Source organism: Triticum aestivum, chromosome 4B (genome assembly GCF_018294505.1).
Source record: "Triticum aestivum cultivar Chinese Spring chromosome 4B, IWGSC CS RefSeq v2.1, whole genome shotgun sequence".
In the NCBI taxonomy this organism is placed as follows: Eukaryota; Viridiplantae; Streptophyta; class Magnoliopsida; order Poales; family Poaceae; genus Triticum; species Triticum aestivum.
The window spans coordinates 652,225,230-652,248,017 of NC_057804.1; the positions used below are offsets into that span (position 1 = coordinate 652,225,230).

The following is a 22,788-nucleotide window of genomic DNA, read 5'->3' on the forward strand; positions in this document are numbered from 1 at the left end:
TTAGCGTTGGGTTGGATGACTGTCTCCCGCATCCGCGTCCGTCTACCGACGTGGGAGGGTTTTTTCTGGTCGCCGTCGAAGACACCCTGACAATGCCAGGAGAGTGGCGTGAAATGGGCGCTTGGAAATGCTTAGGCTGGTCACAGTGGGGAGGAACTTAGGAGTAACATCACACACTCCAATACAACTTTGTTTATGTGGCACATATTTAATGAAGAGAGAGGTGCTTGTGGTAACTAGCTAAGTTACCGGAACATCACACACTCCCTCCTGTCTCGCTCTCTCTCTCTAGCCTATAATCGTCTAGATAATCCCAAAATTAGCGTAGCGTGGGAGGACCGGGGCCGGGAGGAGGAGATCCCTTGAGTGTCGGGGCTTTCTTTTCTCGCCTCCCTCCCCTCAGCAGAGAGAGTGAGAGTGAGAGTGAGGCGGCTGCTGCTGGGCTGAGCTCAACACTGCAAACAAGTGAGGTGAGCCGTGAGCGCATCCACGCCCACACTCCCTCCCTCCGATGTCCCTTTGCTCCCCGAGGGGAAAGGGAAAGGGAAAGAGACCCACCCCGTCTCCTCCCCCCTCCGCCTCCGTCGCCGCCCGATCTGCCTCCGCCTCCGCGCTTCTTCTTCTCCGCCCAGGTAAATCAATCAAATCCATCTTCCTCTTCTTCTTCCTCCTCCTCTTCTTCTTCTTCTGCTGCTGCTGGCCGCCGCCGGGGGCTGCAGATTCGGGGGTGCCGCCGTGGCCCGTGGGCGGCCGGGATTCGGGCGCACACACAAGGGACTGCATACGTTCCGATGTCGCTGGTTTCATGTGGAGGGAGGCGCTTCCCCTGACCCGAATCCGTCCCCTCCAGCTCCCGCCACTACCTCTCCTTCTCGCCTCCCTACTCCTGCCTGCTGCGCACCCCGTTTTGGCGAGATCTGCAGCTGCACGGTGCAGCATGATTCCCCGTCTCCCTCCCCTCCCATCTCAACAACCCACCCACATTGGTCTGGGTTTGGATTTGGATTTGGGTTTGTAGATCCCAGTGAGTCCTAGGCAGGCAGCAGCCCTCGCTTTTCCCCTTATTTTTTCCCTTTCAAAGCCAGGCACCAACCCATGTGATGTATGGTGATGATGATGATGCTCTCGCTGCCTCTCCAATTCTTTTTTCTTTACTTTTCCTCCCCTCCCATGTTTTAATGCATATTTTCTTTGTCTTTTATGCTTGTTCCTTCCTTCCTTCATGTTGGGGATTGGGGGCTCTTGGCTTCCCTGCATCTCTCAACAAGAAGAAGAATGCATCTTCTATCCACATCACATTTGACATCTGTGCATAATACTCCCTCGGTTCCATATTAGTTGCACTGAAATATGTCTACATACATCCGTTCGCAACTGCTCTAATCTTACGTCTCCGTCTTTGTGCAGGTTTCAGCAATGGGGCACGACTCCGGCCCCAAGCGCCAGTCCCATTCCCATTCCAAACTCAGGCCAGTCCCTGAACTCCCGCAAACACCATGCCGTCCTCACGGACAAACCAACAGGAGGTACAGCCAGCTCAAATGCTCCGACGGCGGCGGCGACCGCTCCGGAGAGCTCCGGCTGGGCGTGGCCGGCCACATCCCCAACTTCCACTGCAAGAGCCTGCCCACCAGAGGCCGGCTCACGAATGCAGAGGATATCGCCGTGGCGAAGCGCGGCTCCATGTACCAGAGCTCCAGCGAGATCACCAGGATAAGGAGGCTCCAGGAGGAGGGCAGGAGGAAGATAGACTCCGCGCCCAGCGGGGACGAGTTCCTCTCCTTTGACATCCTCGACGACAGCGAGGCCTCCTCCCGGCCCAGCACCAGCGGGAGCGGGAGCGGGGGGCAGTACCTCCTCTTCTCCCACCGGAGCCGGCGGTCGGAGGCCGCCAAGTCCTCCGTGGAGGAGACCCGGAGGGTGAATCGGGCGTCTGCCAAGGGCTTTCTGGACTTGTCCTTCCGTGAGCTGCCTGATGAGGATTTCAAGCTTGGCCGGCCGCGGATGGACTGCACCCTGCTCAAGAATGATCAGTACGCTGGTGATGCTTTCTTGGAGATATCCATTGAGGAAGAGGAGTCCACAACAAGAGCCCCCTGCAGAAATGCAGCTCCCCATTTGCTCGATGGAGAGTCCGGTAGAAATGCAGTTGCAGATCGTCAGCTCAACTCCGGTGTATGCCCTGGTGAAAGTGACCACCATGGTGAAAGGGAGAGGGTTCCAGCAAGTAATATTCCTGATAAGTCTGTGTCAGCAAAGAGCGAGAGCGCCTCTCATGGCACCAGTCCATCAGAATGTGTCAATCGCGGCACGGAGAGCATCACCAAGGCAGCTCGATCAAGTCCTTTCAAGAAGATGCTGAGCCCGATCATGAAGTCCAAGTCTGTTAGAAGCAGCCCAACTCTTGCCGAGAAGGAAGACCCCAACCCTACAGCCGTGTCAGCAAGCGGCAAAACCTGTGCATCCCGCAAATCGTTGCTCAGCGATCTCTCGAGGACCGAGCGGAGCCAAGCATCATCCAATTGCCAGCCAAACGGAGAAAGCCGGCATATGACAGAGGCATCTCTGTCGCCTGCTCATCTCCGAGCAGTTCTTAAAATTGATTCCAGAAATGGTGTTCCCTTTTATGACTTCTGTGTCGAGGGCCCGGAAGAATCCATCTCTGCTAGGTCCTGGGAGAGCGGGAGTGAGCTGAGCCGGATTTACACTTTCCATAGCGGCGGCAAGCGAGGAAGCACCGCTGGGAGGTCCTCCAAAGACGAACGCAGATGCTTGCCTCCGACTGTAGGCCAGATGCACGCGTCGTCCTATCTATGCTCTGAAGTCGGAAAAGATGGTGTTCTGAATAACTCTGTCAACACCGAGTTTGTTCTGTACGATATCGCTCACGCAAGGCGAAGTTTTGCTGCCGAGGAGAAGACTCATCAGTGTACAGAGCCCAGTCAGCCGAAGTCCTGCGGCGTCGCTGATAAATCGGTCTCTGGTGAATATCCACAGAAGATTAATCTGGTTGACCACCAGCATGATGCAAGGAATAATCCAGAGGTGTCGACATCTCGCCCATGGTCTGAAGAGGATCTCTATCCTCATCTGGAGATTGCAGCAACCGTCATTCAGATTCCATTTAATAAGGACAAGAAGTGTTCGTCCGCTGGTACTATCAAAATGGTCACACCGAGTGGGCTGCATGGATTATCGGACGACAATGAATCCAGCCCTTCATCCTTGCTAGACAGATGGAGATATGGTGGAGGGTGTGATTGTGGCGGATGGGACATGGCATGTCCACTCGTCGTCCTCGAGAATGCTTACGATGATAACTGGGTCGATTCTGTGATGAAGGAAAGCAAGCACCCCATGGAGCTCCTTGTTCAGGTGCGCCACGTAATGCAACCCCTATGTATTGATGTATACTTGCTCATTTACCTAGTACGATGTGCAGTTCTTGTTTCTGAGGATAGTGGTTCATGTAGGATAATTGTTTATTGTCAGAAAGATAATGCAAAACTGATCAAACATCTTGTAGAAGTAATTAATTAGCTCTGTTACTCAGGACAATCATCCTCATATCAACTTGTTTATTTGCACTACTTCTCTATCTGTAGAACAATTCTTTAAAATAGGACTTGGTTAGGCATACCTTTAGTTATTGGTCCTTTAGCATAAAGTGTAATAATTTATGCCATTGTGAAGGAAAAGATTTATTTTGAAGGTCAAATGCAGCTAGCTGATGCCTGAGAGCCTAAAACTTATTGTTCTTTCTAGTCTAATCTTATGCAGTAAATTGCCCTGAGTTAGCTGTAATATATTCATCTTACTGCAAACAAGAGTAGCCGTCATGTGTGTCCATTTATTGTTCAAACAGGGTAGCAAAGAGGAGCTCCCTGCCCTTTCCATGAAAGCCGACGGGAAAGGGCAGCTGTTGGTGGATTTCCACGCGCAGCTATCAGCGTTACAGGCATTCTCAGCCTGCATCTCTCTGCTGCACTGCTCGGAGGCTTCGACGGCCGTGGTCATCGAGAAGGGCAAGCACAAGCTCTACTCCAGCTCGCTCAAGATGCTCCTTGAGGGGGAGGTGATGCAGCTGATCGAGGCGGTCACGGCAGAGGAGAAGAAGAAACTGAAGACGACGAAGCGAGAGAAGGCGCCTCCGTCTGTCGCGTTCGACCCGCGGCATCCTCCCTTCTCTCCCCTGGGAAGGGTATAGGCTGAATAGTTGTCATTATTTGTAAAATTCCTCGGTCGTGATTCGGCTTGGTGTTCATATTCTTTTTGTGATAGAAAAGGGGGAGGTAAATTTACCTTGTTCATAGCTAGAGATGGAGGATGATGTTGCATGTACCAGTAGTCTTTAGGCTGTAGGGAAGCAGCAGCAGCAGCAAGGCCATGGTTATTTGCTGAGATGAAATGCAGAGCAGAGGAGGCAGTTCCATGCCCCAACACCAACAGAAAGAAGAATATAAATAAAAACAGTTGGCCATTGCTTCTGCATACACAAAAAGGTCATGAGTTATTCCGAATGCTGAACTGGCCAAATTTTGAAATTTTGAAACCAGTAAGCATTGGAGGGAGCGTGTACTTACTACAGCCCAGTTCTCTGATTTAACAAATGCTGGGACGGAGCAGGCCACGAGGTAGGAGTCAAAATGTTGCCTGGATCTATCCATCCATCCATCCTGGACGTTTATTTTTGTTTGCTGCACTGCAGAATCCTATGGGTTGACTGGCTGGAGCCCTTGCCAAACCGGCCACATGCTTGCTTGACAAAAAGAGAGGATAAAGTGAGCATTCTTCCTCTCTGATGCTCTATCCAACTTTTGGTGAATGAAATCACTGAGCTGATTGAGGCTTAAGAGAGGACCATTTTTTGCCCGAGACAGGTTCAGTAGACTGAATTTTGGCAATTGCATGGTGGTCAGTCAGAATGAACTACGACACATATGGCTTCAATGATTTTCGTCAAGGATTATAACAAGCCTAATGAAAGAGCAAAATTCTGTTGACATCGGTGGAATAACACCTCAGTGGCTCAGTTTGTTCATCGAAGCAGCCGCCAAGCAAAATTCTGCGTTGGAGAGGACCCTCCTGACGATGAGCACCGTGAACCCGTAAACACAGGGATGAGAATCATGCGAGCGCAGAACTTTGGCTGCCGCGGTTTGGCCCTGCAAGCAAATGGGGCAATTCGAAACCAGTTCGGGTCAGTATCTGAGCATGGAAATATGAAGTCGACGTAAGTATAGATGGTGCTATCAGTTGCAAACAGCTTAAGGAAAAACAGCAAAGTACTTGCTCAACATGAACTAGAAGTACATTCTCTTTGTTGTCAATTACAGCTTTGCAAGGAGTATATGAATATTTTTTGTAATACAGAAGAGCTGCCAGTTTCCTTTTATATACAGTTATTTTATTTGTTTCTGTCTTGGCATTAGCAGCTACTGCTTAGCCCAAAGATCCATCAAGTACAAAACATGCAAAACCGAATTGCGCATTACAAGGGTGTGTGCGTGCACATAAATTCAGCAGTAAAATTTCCCCAAAGAAATCACTATATAGCATATTCAGCCAATTATTGGGGTACAGACACAAGCAAATTTCAGTGGACTATATTGGCCATTCCTTCAGGCTTTAGCTAACTATAATAGATCAGGCTTTAGCTAACTATATTAGGCATTCCTTCAGGCTTTAACCTAGATGAAAAGTTGGCACACATTCCAACCAGTCTAGAAATGTGCACAACATGAAAGACATTAACAGAACATAACTACATAGGTTCAGAGCACAATACAGGCACAAGGTGAACGGTCATGATCATCAGTTTAGGCTTCGTCTAAGTGCGCAAAGGTTAAAAAACTTATAGTTTGATCTAGGAGAATACCAATCAATTATGCAGCAGTAGAACCTTCTTACCAGAACTAAGATGAACATTGCATTCCACGAAAGGATACGCCTTGAAGATGTCGTATATTTTCGAACACCGGTCGTTACTTGTTCTGACCTCATCAGACATCCGCACGGCCATTCTTTTAAGCGTAGTTGCACATCTGATTATCACTTTCAGCAAATCAAACTCATGGCCCTCCCCTTCGAAGCCTTCCATTTCCACTTCTTCGAGATTGATCAATGAGACATTTTTGCTTCTCCAGCTCCTGGGCTCATCGCAGGGACAATTTACCGGGCATTCTTCTTTGAACTAGAACAAATGTGGATTACCACAATTCATTTACTGATGGTACAGAAATGAGACCAAGCCCACGGGTGAGCGAGGAATAGCAATAGAAGAACTCCCAAGAGACCTTCTCCACGATTGGCGCCGCGATGGACACGGTGAGCTCGCTGTCGATGCTGAATCACACTGCCAATTTCTTGAGCATAGGCGCCTCGATGTAGATACAGTCTGTCCATTTGTTCAGGCTCTCCGCAGCGAGCTCCTCCCAAGACTCCGATTTGATGGCGATGTTGCTGTCGAGGAACCCGTCGGCCACCCTGAGCACCCGCAGGCACGGGCAGCTGTGGAGCAAGTCGGCGAGGTCGACGCGGGGGGACGAGAGGGACAGTCTCTGGAGCGCGGGGAACCTGCTGATGCGTGACAGCAAGAGGTGGAGGTAGTGCGCGGCGAGGTCCATGGAGGTGGCGCGGTGGAAGCGAGCGAGGCACCTCCACGTGGAAGAACGGGAGGTCGCGCGGGAGGGCCAGGCGGAACTCCGCCGGCGAGAGCCCCGCGGCGGCATGGAGCAGCGAAGAGACCAGCGCAGCCTCCCGCTCAAGCCCGGCGACGCGGATGTCGAGGAGGGTCACCCCGGGGCCGGCCGCGGCTTGGAGCGAGGCGAGCGCGGGTAGGAGCTGGCCGAGCGTGGGTAGGAGCGGAAGACGAGGTCGGGGAGGCGGGTCCAGAGGCCGCGCCCACCGGCGGGAGAGGAGGCCTGTGCGCGCGGCGGCGCGGGCGCAGCGGAGGCGGACGAGGGCCTGGAGGAGCAGATCCTCCGGCAGGGCGCTGATGAGGTGGGCTCCTCCGCCGCATGGACCTGGGTCAGGACGGCCGCCATGGCGATGGCGGCGTGCGACATCCTCCATGGGAAACCAACCCGATCGCAGACGAGAGAGAGAGAGAGATGCGAAGAGAAGAGTGAGAGTCAGATGTATTTTTTTTTACAGAAAAAAATATTTAAACAGAAAGTATATGTATTTACTCCTCCTTGCCAAATTAAAATTTCGTCAAAATCAAACTTATAAATTTTTGACTAATTTTATAGAACAAATATAAACAATTACAATGCCAAATATATATATTATATGATTTTTTTACCCAAATGATAAATGCCACATGTGTGACACGAAGCAATCACGATCTTTCAAACACGAGGAGCTTGACAAAAGATAAAATGAAAAAGGGAAAGGTGAAGATCACCTTGACTCAAACATAAAGTAAAAACATAAAGTAAAAGATAGGCCCTTCGCAGAGGGAAGCAGAGGTTGTCATGCGCTTTTAGGGTTGGATACACAAAATCTTAGTACGAAAGAACATCACTTTATATTGCCACTTGTATATGGACCTTTATTATGCAGTCTGTCGCTTTTATTGCTTCCATAACAAGATCATATAAAGCTTATTTTCTCCGCACTAATAAGTCATGCATATTTAGAAAGCAATTTTTATTGCCTGCATCGATGACAACTTACTTGAAGGATCTTACTCAATCCATAGGTAGATATGGTGGACTCATATGGCAAAATTGAGTTTAAGGATATCTGGAAGCACAAGTAGTATCTCTACTTGGTGCAAGGAGTTTGGCTAGCATGAGGGGGAAAGGCAAGCTCAACATGTTTGAAAGGTCAATGACAATATACTTTAACTGAGATGTGAGAAAACATAAACCATTACGTTGTCTTCCTTGTCCAACGTCGACTCTTTTAGCATGTCATACTTTATGAGTGCCCCCAATCATAAAAGATGTTCAAGATAATATATTTGTATGTGAAACCTCTCTTTCCTTATTACTTCCTATTAATTGCAACGATGACCAAAACTACGTTTATCAACTCTCAACAACTTTTATGCCTCATACTTTTTATGTGTGAAGTCATTACTATCCATAAGATCAATATGAACTCTTTTATTCTTTCTACTTTCTCAAGATCATAGCAACATAAAAAAGCCCTTGACTCAACACTAATCTTTATTATAGATAGCTCACTGACTCGATTACATAAAGAGATCACAAAGCAAAACTTAAAACTACTTGATATCGAAACTTCAATCTACTAGATCAAGATACTACTAAAAGGATCGAATTAAATAAAACGGTAAAGATATGAGTGTGATGGTGATACGATACCGGGGCACCTCCCCCAAGCTTGGCAGTTGCCAAGGGGAGTGCCCATACCCATGTAATTATGTCCTCGGAGGTGGTGAAGTAGGAGTTGTTGATGATGTAGTCTTGTCGTCCATCTTCCAAGGCATAGGCTCACCATCATAGAAGGATGATCGAGTCTCTGGGATCCTTAAATCTGCAGCCAAAATCATCCTCTTGAATCTATATTCATACTCACAGTTCTGGTTTTGCAGGTCATAGATCTGGGCTTGGAGGTGCTCGATTTTCTCTTGAAGCTTGAAGATGGTTTCCCCAATGACTTTGGCATCTAGCTTGTGGTTGTTGGTGAACTCCGTGATCATCATCTGGTTGGCGTTGAGTCCACGCTCTCCCATCACTTGGCACTTGAAGACTTGCTGCTCCACGGCTTCGAGCTTTGTCTCCACGCTTCCGGTACGCCTTGGTCCCTCCACATGGCGGATGTGCAGCACCCCCTCACGCATCTCAATGGTTTGAGGGTGTTGCAGCACCTCCGCGAGATAGGGGTTGATAACCCTCTCAAAAAACATGTCCTTGGGAGCGCTTGGAGATGCCATGATGCTCTAGATCTGTAACAGAAAACAGCTCGAAACGAAAACAGAGGATATTTGCGTGATACGGTGGTCAAAACCTTTGGGAGTTTATATAATGAATTTTTACCGACCAAAATACGTAACATGCAAGAAAACGGAGTCCGGGAGGCACACGAGGTGGCCATGAGACAGGGGGGCGCGCCTTCCACCCTCGTGGAGGCCTCGTGTCCTTCCCGGACTACTTCTTTCTTCCTAAAATTCATAAATATTCCAAAACTGATAAAAAATGCCATTAGAATTGTTTTGGAGTCGGTTTACTTAACGCACCACATAGCTATTCCTTTTCGGAGTCTGGAACGTTCTGGAAAGTGTCCCTTATGTATTCCTCCGGGGTTACGGTCTCAATAATATTAGTTTCAACATTGATAGGATTACCTGAGATATAATGTTTAATTCTTTGACCGTTCACCACCCTCGGACTTGTGCCTTCAAAGTTGTTGATTTTTATGGCACCGGAACGATAGACCTCCTCGATAACGTAAGGACCTTCCCATTTAGAGAGAAGTTTTCCTGTAAAAAATCTTAAATGAGAGTTGAATAATAACACATAATCACCTACATTAAACTCACGCTTTTGTATCCTTTTGTCATGCCAGCGTTTGACTTTTTCTTTGAATAGCTTGGCATTCTCATAGGCTTGGGTTCTCCATTCATCAAGTGAGCTAATATCAAATAACCTCTTCTCACCGGCAAGTCTGAAGTCATAGTTGAGCTCTTTAATAGCCCAATATGCTTTATGTTCAAGTTCAAGAGGTAAGTGACAAGCTTTTCCATAAACCATCTTATACGGAGACATACCCATAGGATTTTTGTATGTAGTTCTATAGGCCCATAATGTATCATCAAGTTTCTTGGACCAATTCTTTCTAGATCTATTGACAGTCTTTTGCAAAATTAATTTGAGCTCTCTATTGCTCAACTCTACTTGACCACTAGACTACGGATGATAAGGAGATGCGATTCTATGATTAACATCATACTTAGCAAGCATCTTACGAAAAGCACCATGAATAAAATGTGAACCACCATCAGTCATAAGATATCTAGGGACTCCAAACCTCGGAAAAATAACTTCTTTAAGCATTTTAATAGAAGTGTTTCGATCAGCACTACTAGTTGGAATAGCTTCTACCCACTTAGTAACATAATCAACAACAACTAAAATATGTGTGTAACCATTAGAGGCAGGAAAAGGTCCCATATAATCAAAGCCCCAAACATCAAACGGTTCAATAACAAGAGAATAATTCATAGGCATTTCTTGACGTCTACTAATATTACCAATTCTTTGACATTCATCACAAGACAAAACAAACTTACGGGCATCTTTGAAGAGAGTAGGCCAATAAAAACCGGATTGCAATACCTTATGTGCAGTTCTATCTCTAGCGTGGTGTCCTCCATATGATTTAGAGTGACACTTGCGTAGGATCTATTCCTGTTCATGCTCAGGTACACAACTTCTAATAACACTATCTACTCCTTCTTTATAAAGGTGTGGGTCATCCCAGAAGTAATGTCTTAAATCACAAAAGAACTTTTTCTTTTGCTGGTATGTGAAACTGGGTGGTATAAATTTAGCAACAATGTAATTAGCATAATCATCATACCAAGGAGCAGTACGGGAAGCATTAATGACCGCTAATTGTTCATCAGGAAAGCTATCATCAATAGGCAGTGGGTCGTCAAGAACATTCTCTAACCTAGACAAGTTATCTGCAACGGGGTTCTCAGCTCCCTTTCTATCAATAATATGCAAATCAAATTCTTGGAGCAAGAGAACCCATCTAATGAGTCTAGGCTTAGCATCTTTCTTTTCCATAAGATATTTAATAGCAACATGATCAGTGTGAATAGTAACTTTGGAATCAACAATATAAGGTCTAAACTTATCACATGCAAACACAACTGCTAAGAATTTTTTCCAGTAGTAGCATAATTTCTCTGGGCAGTATCAAGAGTCTTACTAGCATACTGGATAACATTCAATTTCTTATCAACTCTTTTCCCTAGAACAGCACCTACAGCATAATCACTAGCATCACACATAATTTCGAAATGTAAATTCCAATCAGGTGGCTGAACAATAGGTGCAGTGATGAAATCTTTCTTAAGTACTTCAAATGCTTCTACACAATCATTATCAAAGACAAATGGAATATCTTTTTGCAATAAATTAGTCAGAGGCCTAGAGATTTTAGAAAAGTCCTTAATGAACCTCCTATAAAAACCGGCATGACCAAGAAAACTTCTTATACCTTTTATGTCCTTGGGACATGGCATCTTTTCAATAGCATCAACTTTAGCTTTATCAACTTCAATACCTCTCTCGGAGATTTTGTGCCCAAGACAATGCCTTCATTAACCATAAAGTGGCACTTTTCCCAATTCAAGACGAGACTAGTGTCTTCGCATCTCTGCAAAACTCAATCAAGGTTGCTCAAGCAATCATCAAAGGAGGATCCATAAATGGAGAAATCATCCATGAATACCTCACAAATCTTTTCACAAAAGTCAGAGAATATAGCCATCATGCATCTTTGAAAGGTAGCAGTGCATTACATAAACCAAAAGGCATACATCTATAAGCAAAAGTACCGAAAGGGCAAGTAAAAGTAGTTTTAGATTGATCCTTCGCTGATACAGGTATCTGAGAGAAACCAGAATAACCATCTAGAAAGCAGAAATGTGTGTGTTTGGACAGTCTTTCTAGCATTTGATCAATAAAAGGTAAGGGGTAATGATCTTTCTTAGTAGCTTTATTTAATTTACAGAAATCAATTACCATCCTATAACCTATAATAATTCTTTGCGGGATCAATTCATCTTTATCATTAGGAACGACAGTAATACCTCCCTTTTTAGGAACACAATGGACAGGGCTTATCCAATCACTATCAGCAACGGGATAAATTATACCTGCCTCAAGGAGCTTTAGTATCTCCTTTCTTACCACTTCTTTCATCTTGGGATTCAGTCATCATTGAGGATCTCTAACTGGTTTGGCACCTTTCTCCAAATTAATTTTGTGTTGGCATAACGTGGGACTAATGCCCTTAAGATCATCCAGAGTATATCCGATAGCAGTACGGTGCTTCTTAAGAGTTTTCAATAATCTTTCTTCTTCTTGTTCTGAAAGGTTAGCACTAATAATAACATGATATATTTTCTTTTCATCAGGATAAGCATACTTAATATTATCAGGTAATGGTTTTAGCTCAAACACGGGATCACCCTTGGATGGAGGAGGATCCCCTAAGATTTCAACAGGTAAGTTGTGTTTCAGAATAGGTTCCTGTTGGAGGAACACTTCATCTATTTCCCTTCTTTCCTTCATAAACATATCATTTTCATGGTCTAGCAAATATTGTTCTAGTGGATCAATAGGAGGTACGGCAATAGAAGCAAGACTAATTATTTCATCTTTACTAGGTGATTCTCTATCACGAGGTTGTCTACGAAATTTAGCAAACTTAAACTCATGAGTCATATCATCCAAGCCAATCGTGACAACATCCTTTTCACAATCAATCTTAGCATTAACAGTGTTCAAGAAGGGTCTACCAAATATGATGGGACAAAAGTCATCTTGTGGGGAACCAAGAACAAGAAAATCAGCAGGGTATTTGACCTTCCCACACAAGACTTCAACATCTCTAATAATCCCAAAAGGCCTAATAGTATCTCTATTGGCAAGCTTAATTGTAACATCAATATCTTCTAACTCAACAGGTGCAATATCATGCATAATCTCTTGGTATAAGGAAATAGGTATTGCACTAGCACTAGCACCCATATCACATAGGCCATGATAACAATTATCTCCTATTTTAACAGAAATAACAGGCATGCCTACAACAGGTCTATGTATTTTAGCATCTGGTTTAACAATATTAGCAGTTTCACCACAGAAGTAAATAACATGCCCATCTAAATTATCATCCAAGAGATCTTTAACCATATAAATACTAGGTTCAACTTTAATTTGCTTAGGAGGTGTATAAGTCCTAGTATTACTCTTACGAACAACAGTTGAAGTTTTAGCATGATCCTTTATCCTAACAGAAAAAGGGGTTTTTTCAACATAAGTAGTTGGAACAATAGGATCACTATAGGTGACAGCCTTTTCTTCAACTGTAATAGGTGCAACTACTTTTACTTCAATGGGAGGATTATATTTAAACCACTTCTCCTTAGGGAGATCAACGTGAGTAGCAAAAGATTCACAGAAAGAGGCTACTATCTCAGAGTCAAGTCCATATTTAGCGCTAAATCCACGAAAAGCATCGGTATCCATAAATGATTTAACACAATCAAACTTAGGTGTCATACCTGACTCCTTACCATCGTCGGAACCCCAATCTTCAGAGTTGCATTTAATTATTTCCAATAAGTCCCATTTGAATTCAATAGTCTTCAGCATATAAGAACTAGCATAGGAAGTATCGAGCATGTTGCGATCATTGAGAGAAAGACAAGCATAAATTTTTTGAATAATCATTTCTCTGGAGAGCTCATGATTTGGGGCATGAATATAACATTGACTTAAGCCTCCCCCAAGCTTGAGCGATGCTTTCTCCTTCGTGAGGCCAGAAATTATATATGTAATTACGATTACGATGAACAAGATTCATAGGATAGAACTTCTGGTGAAATTCCAACTTCAATCGTTTATAATTTCAAGATCACATATCATCACATAGACTATACCATGTGAATGCATCTCCCTTCAAAGATAAAGGGAAAATATTCCTTTTGACAACATCATCGGGAATACCTGCAAGCTTAAATAATCCTCAAACTTCATCCACAAAGATTAGGTGTAAATCGGGATGCAATGTTCCATCTCCTGCAAATGGATTAGCTAGAAGTTTCTCTATCATACCCGATGGAATTTCAAAGTAAACATTTTCAGTAGGTTTAGTAGGTTGAGGAGCAACTCTTTGCTCTACTAGTCGGGGCGAAGATGCCCCGAACAAGCCCCTCAAAGGATTAGTTTCCATAGTGACAAGTAACAGAAAATTTCAGCACACTATATAAATGTTTCCTTACCAAGTTCCACTCACCAAAAGCGCTACACTCCCCGGCAACGGCGCCAGAAAAGAGTCTTGATGACCCACAAGTGTAGGGGTCTATCGTAGTCCTTTCGATAAGTAAGAGTGTCGAACCCAACGAGGAGTAGAAGGAAATGAAAAGCGGTTTTCAGTAAGGTTTTCTCTACAAGCACTGAAATTGTAGGTAACAAATAGTTTTGTGATAAGATAAATTGTAACGAGTAACAAGCAATGAAAGTAAATAAAGTGAAGAAAGGTGGCCCAATCCTTTTTGTAGCAAAGGATAAGCCTAGAAAATTCTTATAATGAGAAAAGAGCTCCCGAGGACACATGGGAATTATCGTCAAGCTAGTTTTCATCACGCTCATATGATTCGCGTTCGGTACTTTGATAATTTGATATGTGGATGGACCGGTGCTTGGGTACTGCCCTTACTTGGACAAGCATCCCACTTATGATTAACCCCTATTGCAAGCATCCGCAACTACAAAAGAAGTATTAAGGTAAACCTAACCACAACATTAAACATATGGATCCAAATCAGCCCCTTACAAAGCAACACACAAACTAGGGGTTAAGCTTCTGTCACTCTAGCAACCCATCATCTACTTATTACTTCCCAATGCCTTCCTCTAGGCCCAAATAATGGTGAAGTGTCATGTAGTCGACGTTCACATAACACCACTAGAGGAAAGACAACATACATCTCATCAAAATATCGAACGAATACCAAATTCACATGACTACTAATAGCAAGACTTCACCCATGTCCTCAGGAACAAACGTAACTACTCACAAAGCATATTCATGTTCATAATCAGAGGGATAATAATATGCATAAAGGATCTGAACGTATGATCTTCCACCAAATAAACCAATTAGCATCAACTACAAGGAGTAATCAACACTACTAGCAACCCACGGGTACCAATTTGTGGTTTTGGATACAAGATTGGATACAAGAGATGAACTAGGGTTTGAGAGGAGATGGTGCTGGTGAAGATGTGAAGGAAATATGCCCTAGAGGCAATAATAAAGTTATTATTTATTTCCTCATATCATGATAAATGTTTATTATTCATGCTAGAATTGTATTAACCGGAAACATGATACATGTGTGAATACATAGACAAACATATAGTCACTAGTATGCCTCTACTTGACTAGCTCATTAATCAAAGATGGTTATGTTTCCTAACCATGGACATGTGTTGTCATTTGATTAATGGGATCACATCATTAGAAGAATGATGTGATTGACATGACCCATTCCGTTAGCCTAGCACTTGATCGTTTAGTATACTGCTATTGCTTTCTTCATGACTTATACATGTTCCTGTAACTATGAGAATTATGCAACTCCCGTTTACCGGAGGAACACTTTGGGTACTACCAAACGTCACAACATAACTGGGTGATTATAAAGGAGTACTACAGGTGTCTCCGAAGGTACATGTTGAGTTGGCGTATTTTGAGATTAGGTTTTGTCACTCCAATTGTCGGAAAGGTATCTCTGGTCCCTCTCGGTAATGCACATCATTATAAGCCTTGCAAACAATGTGACCAAATGAGTTGGTTACGGGATGATGCATTACGGAACGAGTAAAGAGACTTGCCGGTAACGAGATTGAACTAGGTATTGGATACCGACGATCAAATCTCGGGCAAGTAACATACCGATGACAAAGGGAACAATGTATGTTGTTATGCGGTTTGACCGATAAAGATCTTCATAGAATATGTAGGAACCAATATGGGCATCCAGGTTCCGCTATTGGTTATTGACCGAGAATAGTTCTAGGTCATGTCTACATAGTTCTCGAACCCGTAGGGTCCGCACGCTTAACGTTACGATGACAGTTTTATTATGAGTTTATAAGTTTTGATGTACCGAAGTTTGTTCGGAGTCCCGGATGTGATCACGGACGTAATGAGGAGTCTCAAAATGGTCGAGACATAAAGATCGACATATTGGAAGCCTATATTTGGACATAGGAACCGTTCCAGGTGAAATCGGCATTTTACCGGAGTACCGGGAGTTTACCGGAATCCCCCGGGGGTTATTGGGCCTACATGGGCCTCGAGGGAGAAGAGGGAAGGAGGCAGGAGGGGGCCGCGTGCCCCTCCCCTTCCTAGTCCGAATAGGACAAGGGAAGGGGGGCGGCGCCCCCCCTTTCCTTCCCATCTTCCTCCTCTTTCCCCCCTTCTCCTATTCCAACTAGGAAAGAAGGGAGTCCTACTCCCGCTGGGAGTAGGACTCCCCCCTTGGCGTGCCCTCCTTGGCCGGCTGCCTCCTCCCCCCTGGCTCCTTTATATACGGGGGCGGGGGCACCCCATAGACACACAAGTTGATCTACGAATCGTTCCTTAGCCGTGTGCGGTGCCCCCTCCACCATATTCCACCTCGGTCATATCGTCGCGGAGTTTAGGCGAAGCCCTGCGCCGGTAGAGCATCATCATCGTCACCACGCCGTCGTGCTGACGGAACTCATCCCCGAAGCTTTGCTGGATCGGAGCTCGGGGATCGTCATCGAGCTGAACGTGTGCTGAACTCGGAGGTGCCGTACGTTCGGTGCTTGGATCAGTCGGATCGTGAAGATGTACGACTACATCAACCGCGTTGTGCTAACGCTTCCGCTTACGGTCTACGAGGGTACGTGGACAACACTCTCCCCTCTCGTTGCTATGCCATCACCATGATCTTGCGTGTACGTAGGATTTTTTTTGAAATTACTACGTTCCCCAACAGTGGCATAAGAGCCAGGTTTTATGTGTAGATGTCATATGCACGAGTAGAACACAAGTGAGTTGTGGGCGATACAAGTCATACTGCTTACCAGCATGTCATACTTTGGCTCAGCGGTATTGTGAGATGAAGCGGCCCGGACCGACATTACGCGTACGCTTACGCGAGACTGGTTTCACCGTTACGAGCACTCGTGCTTAAAGGTGGCTGGCGGGTGTCTGTCTCTCTCACTTTAGCTGAATTGAGTGTGGCTACGCCCGATCCTTGCGAAGGTTAAAACAACACCAACTTGACGAACTATCGTCGTGGTTTTTGATGCGTAGGTAAGAACGGTTCTTGCTAAGCCCGTAGAAGCCACGTAAAATTTGCAACAACAAAGTAGAGGACGTCTAACTTGTTTTTGTAGGGCATGTTGTGATGTGATATGGTCAAGACGTGATGCTATATTTTATTGTATGAGATGATCATGTTTTGTAACCGAAGTTATCGGCAACTGGCAGGAGCCATATGGTTGTCGCTTTATTGTATGAAATGCAAACGCCCTGTAATTGCTTTACTTTATCACTAAGCAGTAGCGATAGTCGTAGAAGCAATAGACGGTGTAACGACAACGATGCTACGATGGAGATCAAGGTGTCGCGCCGGTGACGATGGTGATCACGATGGTGCTTCGGAGATGGAGATCACAAGCACAAGATGATAATGGCCATATCATATCACTTATATTGATTTCATGTGATGTTTATCCTTTATGCATCTTATCTTGCTTTGATTGACGGTAGCATTTTAAGATGATCTCTCACTTAATAATCAAGAAGTGTTCTCCCTGAGTATGCACCGTTGCGAAAGTTCTTCGTGCTGAGACACCACGTGATGATCGGGTGTGATAGGCTCTACGTTCAAATACAACGGGTGCAAAACAGTTGCACACGCGGAATACTCAGGTCATACTTGACGAGCCTAGCATATACAAATATGGCCTCGGAACACGGAGACCGAAAGGTCGAACGTGAATCATATAGTAGATATGATCAACATAGTGATGTTCACCATTGAAACTACTCCATCTCACGTGATGATCGGACATGGTTTAGTTGATTTGGATCACGTGATCACTTAGATGACTAGAGAGATGTCTGTCTAAGTGGGAGTTCTTAAGTAATATGATTAATTGAACTTAAATTTATCATGAACTTAGTACCTGATAGTATTTTGCTTGTCTATGTTTGTTTGTAGATAGATGGCTCGTGCTGTTGTTCCGTTGAATTTTAATGCGTTCCTTGAGAAAGCAAAGTTGAAAGATGATGGTAGAAATTACACGGACTGGGTCCGTAACCTGAGGATTATCCTCATTGCTGCACAGAAAAGTTACGTCCTGGAAGCACCGCTGGGTGCCAGGCCTGCTGCTGATGCAACTGACGACGTTAAGAACGTCTGGCAGAGCAAAGCTGATGACTACTCGATAGTTCAGTGTGCCATGCTTTACGGCTTAGAACCGGGTCTTCAACGACGTTCTGAATGTCATGGAGGATATGAGATGTTTCAGGAGTTGAAGTTAATATTTCAAGTAAATGCCCGGATTGAGAGATATGAAGTCTCCAATAAGTTCTATAGCTGCAAGATGGAGGAGAATAGTTCTGTCAGTGAACACATACTCAAAATGTCTGGGTATAATAATCACTTGATTCAACTGGGAGTTAATCTTCCTGATGATAGTGTCATTGACAGAATTCTCCAATCACTGCCACCAAGCTACAAGAGCTTCGTGATGAACTACAATATGCAAGGGATGAACAAGACTATTCCCGAGCTCTTCGCAATGCTAAAGGCTGCGGAGGTAGAAATCAAGAAGGAGCATAAAGTGTTGATGGTTAACAAGACCACCAGTTTCAAGAAAAAGGGCAAAGGGAAGAAGAAGGGGAACTTTAAAAGAACGGCAAGCAAGTTGCTGCTCAAGAGAAGAAACCCAAGTCTGGACCTAAGCCTGAAACTGAGTGCTTCTACTGCAAGCAGACTGGACACTGGAAGCGGAACTGCCCCAAGTATTTGGCGGATAAGAAGGATGGAAAAGTGAACAAAGGTATATGTGATATACATGTTATTGATGTGTACCTTACTAATGCTCGCAGTAGCACCTGGGTATTTGATACTGGTTCTGTTGCTAATATTTGCAACTTGAAACAGGGACTACGAATTAAGCGAAGATTGGCTAAGGACGAGGTGACGATGCGCGTGGGAAATGGTTCCAAAGTCGATGTGATCACGGTCGGCACGCTACCTCTACATCTACCATCGGGATTAGTTTTAGACCTAAATAATTGTTATTTGGTGCCAGCGTTGAGCATGAACATTATATCTGGATCTTGTCTAATGCGAGACGGTTATTCATTTAAATCAGAGAATAATGGTTCTTCTATTTATATGAGTAATATCTTTTATGGTCATGCACCCTTGAAGAGTGGTCTATTTTTATTGAATCTCGATAGTAGTGATACACATATTCATAGTGTTGAAACCAAAAGATGGAGAGTTGATAATGGTAGTGCAACTTATTTGTGGCACTGCCGTTTAGGTCATATCGGTGTAAAGCGCATGAAGAAACTCCATACTGATGGGCTTTTGGAATCACTTGATTATGAATCACTTGGTACTTGCGAACCGTGCCTCATGGGCAAGATGACTAAAACGCCGTTCTCCGGAACTATGGAGCGAGCAACTGATTTGTTGGAGATCATACATACTGATGTTTGTGGTCCAATGAATATTGAGGCTCGCGGCGGGTATCGTTATTTTCTCACCTTCACAGATGATTTAAGCAGATATGGGTATATATACTTAATGAAACACAAGTCTGAAACATTTGAAAAGTTCAAAGAATTTCAGAGTGAAGTGGAAAATCATTGTAACAAGAAAATAAAGTTTCTACGATCTGATCGCGGAGGAGAATATTTGAGTTACGAGTTTGGTCTACACTTGAAACAATGCGGAATAGTTTCGCAACTCACGCCACCCGGAACACCACAACGAAATGGTGTGTCCGAACGTTGTAATCGTACTTTACTAGATATGGTGCGATCTATGATGTCTCTTACTGATTTACTGCTATCGTTTTGGGGTTATGCTTTAGAGATGTCCGCATTCACGTTAAATAGGGCACCATCAAAATCCGTTGAGACGACGCCTTATGAACTGTGGTTTGGGAAGAAACCAAAGTTGTCGTTTCTTAAAGTTTGGGGCTGCGATGCTTATGTGAAGAAACTTCAACCAGATAAGCTCGAACCCAAATCGGAGAAATGTGTCTTCATAGGATACCCAAAAGAGACTATTGGGTACACCTTCTATCACAGATCTGAGGGCAAGATTTTCGTTGCTAAAATCGGATCCTTTCTAGAGAAGGAGTTTCTCTCGAAAGAAGTGAGTGGGAGAAAGTAGAACTTGATGAGATAACTGTATCTACTCCCTTGTTGGAAAGTAGTTCATCACAAGAACCGGTTCCTGTGACAACTACACCAACTAGTGAGGAAGCTAATGATATTGATCATGAAACTTCAGATCAAGTTTCTACTGAACCTCGTAGGTCTACCAGAGTAAGATCCGCACCAGAGTGGTACGGTAATCCTATTCTGGAAGTCATGTTACTTGACCATGATGAACCTACGAACTATGAGGAAGCGATGATGAGCCCAGATTCCGCAAAATGGCTAGAGGCCATGAAATCTGAGATGGGATCCATGTATGAAAACAAAGTATGGACTTTGGTTGACTTGCCCGATGATCGGCAAGCCATTGAGAATAAATGGATCTTTAAGAAGAAGACTGACGCTGATGGTAATGTAACTGTCTATAAAGCTCGACTTGTTGCGAAAGGTTTTCGACAAGTTCAAGGGGTTGACTACGATGAGACTTTCTCACCCGTAGCGATGCTTAAGTCTGTCCGAATCATGTTAGCTATTGCTGCATTTCATGATTATGAAATTTGGCAAATGGATGTCAAAACTGCATTCTTGAATGGATTTCTGGAAGAAGAGTTGTATATGATGCAACCAGAAGGTTTTGTTGATCCAAAAGGTGCTAACAAAGTGTGCAAGCTCCAGCGATCCATTTATGGACTGGTGCAAGCATCTCGGAGTTGGAATAAACGTTTGATAGTGTGATCAAAGCATATGGTTTTATACAGACTTTTGGAGAAGCCTGTATTTACAAGAAAGTGAGTGGGAGCTCTGTAGCATTTCTGATATTATATGTAGATGACATATTATTAATTGGAAATGATATAGAATTTCTGGATAGCATAAAGGGATACTTGAATAAAAGTTTTTCAATGAAAGACCTCGGTGAAGCTGCTTACATATTGGGCATCAAGATCTATAGAGATAGATCAAGACGCTTAATAGGACTTTCACAAAGCACATACCTTGATAAAATTTTGAAAAAGTTCAAAATGGATCAGGCAAAGAAAGGGTTCTTGCCTGTGCTACAAGGTGTGAAGTTGAGTCAAACTCAATGCCCGACCACAGCAGAAGATAGAGAGAAAATGAAAGATGTTCCCTATGCTTCAGCCATAGGCTCTATCATGTATGCAATGCTGTGTACCAGACCTGACGTATGCTTAGCAATAAGCTTGGCAGGAAGGTACCAAAGTAATCCAGGAGTGGATCACTGGACAGCGGTCAAGAACATCCTGAAATACCTGAAAAGGACTAAGGATATGTTTCTCGTATATGGAGGTGACAAAGAGCTAGTCATAAATGGTTACGTTGATGCAAGCTTTGACACTGATCCGGACGATTCTAAATCGCAAACCGGATACGTGTTTTTATTAAACGGTGGAGCTGTAAGTTGGTGCAGTTCTAAACAAAGCGTCGTGGCGGGATCTACATGTGAAGCGGAGTACATAGCTGCTTCTGAAGCAGCAAATGAAGGAGTCTGGATGAAGGAGTTCATTTCCGATCTAGGTGTCATACCTAGTGCATCGGGACCAATGAAGATCTTCTGTGACAATACTGGTGCAATTGCCTTGGCAAAGGAATCCAGATTTCACAAGAGGACCAAGCACATCAAGAGACGCTTCAATTCCATTCCGGGACCAAGTCCAAGTGGGAGACATAGAGATTTGCAAGATACATACGGATCTGAATGTTGCAGACCCGTTGACTAAGCCTCTCTCACGAGCAAAACATGATCAACACCAAGACTCCATGGGTGTTAGAATCATTACTATGTAATCTAGATTATTGACTCTAGTGCAAGTGGGAGACTGAAGGAAATATGCCCTAGAGGCAATAATAAAGTTATTATTTATTTCCTCATATCATGATAAATGTTTATTATTCATGCTAGAATTGTATTAACCGGAAACATGATACATGTGTGAATACATAGACAAACATATAGTCACTAGTATGCCTCTACTTGACTAGCTCATTAATCAAAGATGGTTATGTTTCCTAACCATAGACATGTGTTGTCATTTGATTAATGGGATCACATCATTAGAAGAATGATGTGATTGACATGACCCATTCCGTTAGCCTAGCACTTGATCGTTTAGTATATTGCTATTGCTTTCTTCATGACTTATACATGTTCCTGTAACTATGAGAATATGCAACTCCCGTTTACCGGAGGAACACTTTGGGTACTACCAAACGTCACAACGTAACTGGGTGATTATAAAGGAGTACTACAGGTGTCTCCGAAGGTACATGTTGAGTTGGCGTATTTCGAGATTAGGTTTTGTCACTCCGATTGTCGGAAAGGTATCTCTGGGCCCTCTCGGTAATGCACATCATTATAAGCCTTGCAAGCAATGTGACCAAATGAGTTGATTATGGGATGATGCATTACGGAACGAGTAAAGAGACTTGCCGGTAACGAGATTGAACTAGGTATTGGATACCGACGATCAAATCTCGGGTAAGTAACATACCGATGACAAAGGGAACAACGTATGTTGTTATGCGGTTTGACCGATAAAGATCTTCATAGAATATGTAGGAACCAATATGGGCATCCAGGTTCCGCTATTGGTTATTGACCGAGAA

General features: G+C 44.1%; 1 protein-coding gene and 1 long non-coding RNA gene across 2 annotated transcripts; one reads left to right on the plus strand and one right to left on the minus strand.

Annotated features, from left to right (window-relative positions):
• The first annotated feature begins 352 nt into the window (after positions 1–352).
• Positions 353–4,309, plus strand: LOC123093880 (uncharacterized). Its single transcript, XM_044515944.1, has 3 exons — positions 353–632; positions 1,408–3,375; positions 3,866–4,309. Exons 2-3 carry the CDS (start codon positions 1,417–1,419, stop codon positions 4,205–4,207), a joined length of 2,301 nt encoding a protein of 766 aa, XP_044371879.1. The 5' UTR covers positions 353–632; positions 1,408–1,416; the 3' UTR covers positions 4,208–4,309.
• LOC123093881 (uncharacterized) lies at positions 3,498–7,100 on the minus strand. The gene is made up of 4 exons (XR_006445625.1): positions 5,911–7,100; positions 4,584–5,165; positions 4,303–4,486; positions 3,498–4,192 (listed from the first exon to the last, which is right to left on the minus strand). It is a non-coding gene; the product is annotated as an uncharacterized lncRNA (long non-coding RNA).
• Positions 7,101–22,788: the final 15,688 nt, after the last annotated feature.

Bases quoted from the DNA above. Each gene is read 5' to 3' on its own strand.
- LOC123093880 (XM_044515944.1), top strand. From the start codon at position 1,417: ATGGGGCACGACTCCGGCCCCAAGCGCCAGTCCCATTCCCATTCCAAA. The intron at 3,376-3,865 runs GTGCGCCACGTA...TTGTTCAAACAG, and splicing joins CCATGGAGCTCCTTGTTCAG to GGTAGCAAAGAGGAGCTCCC.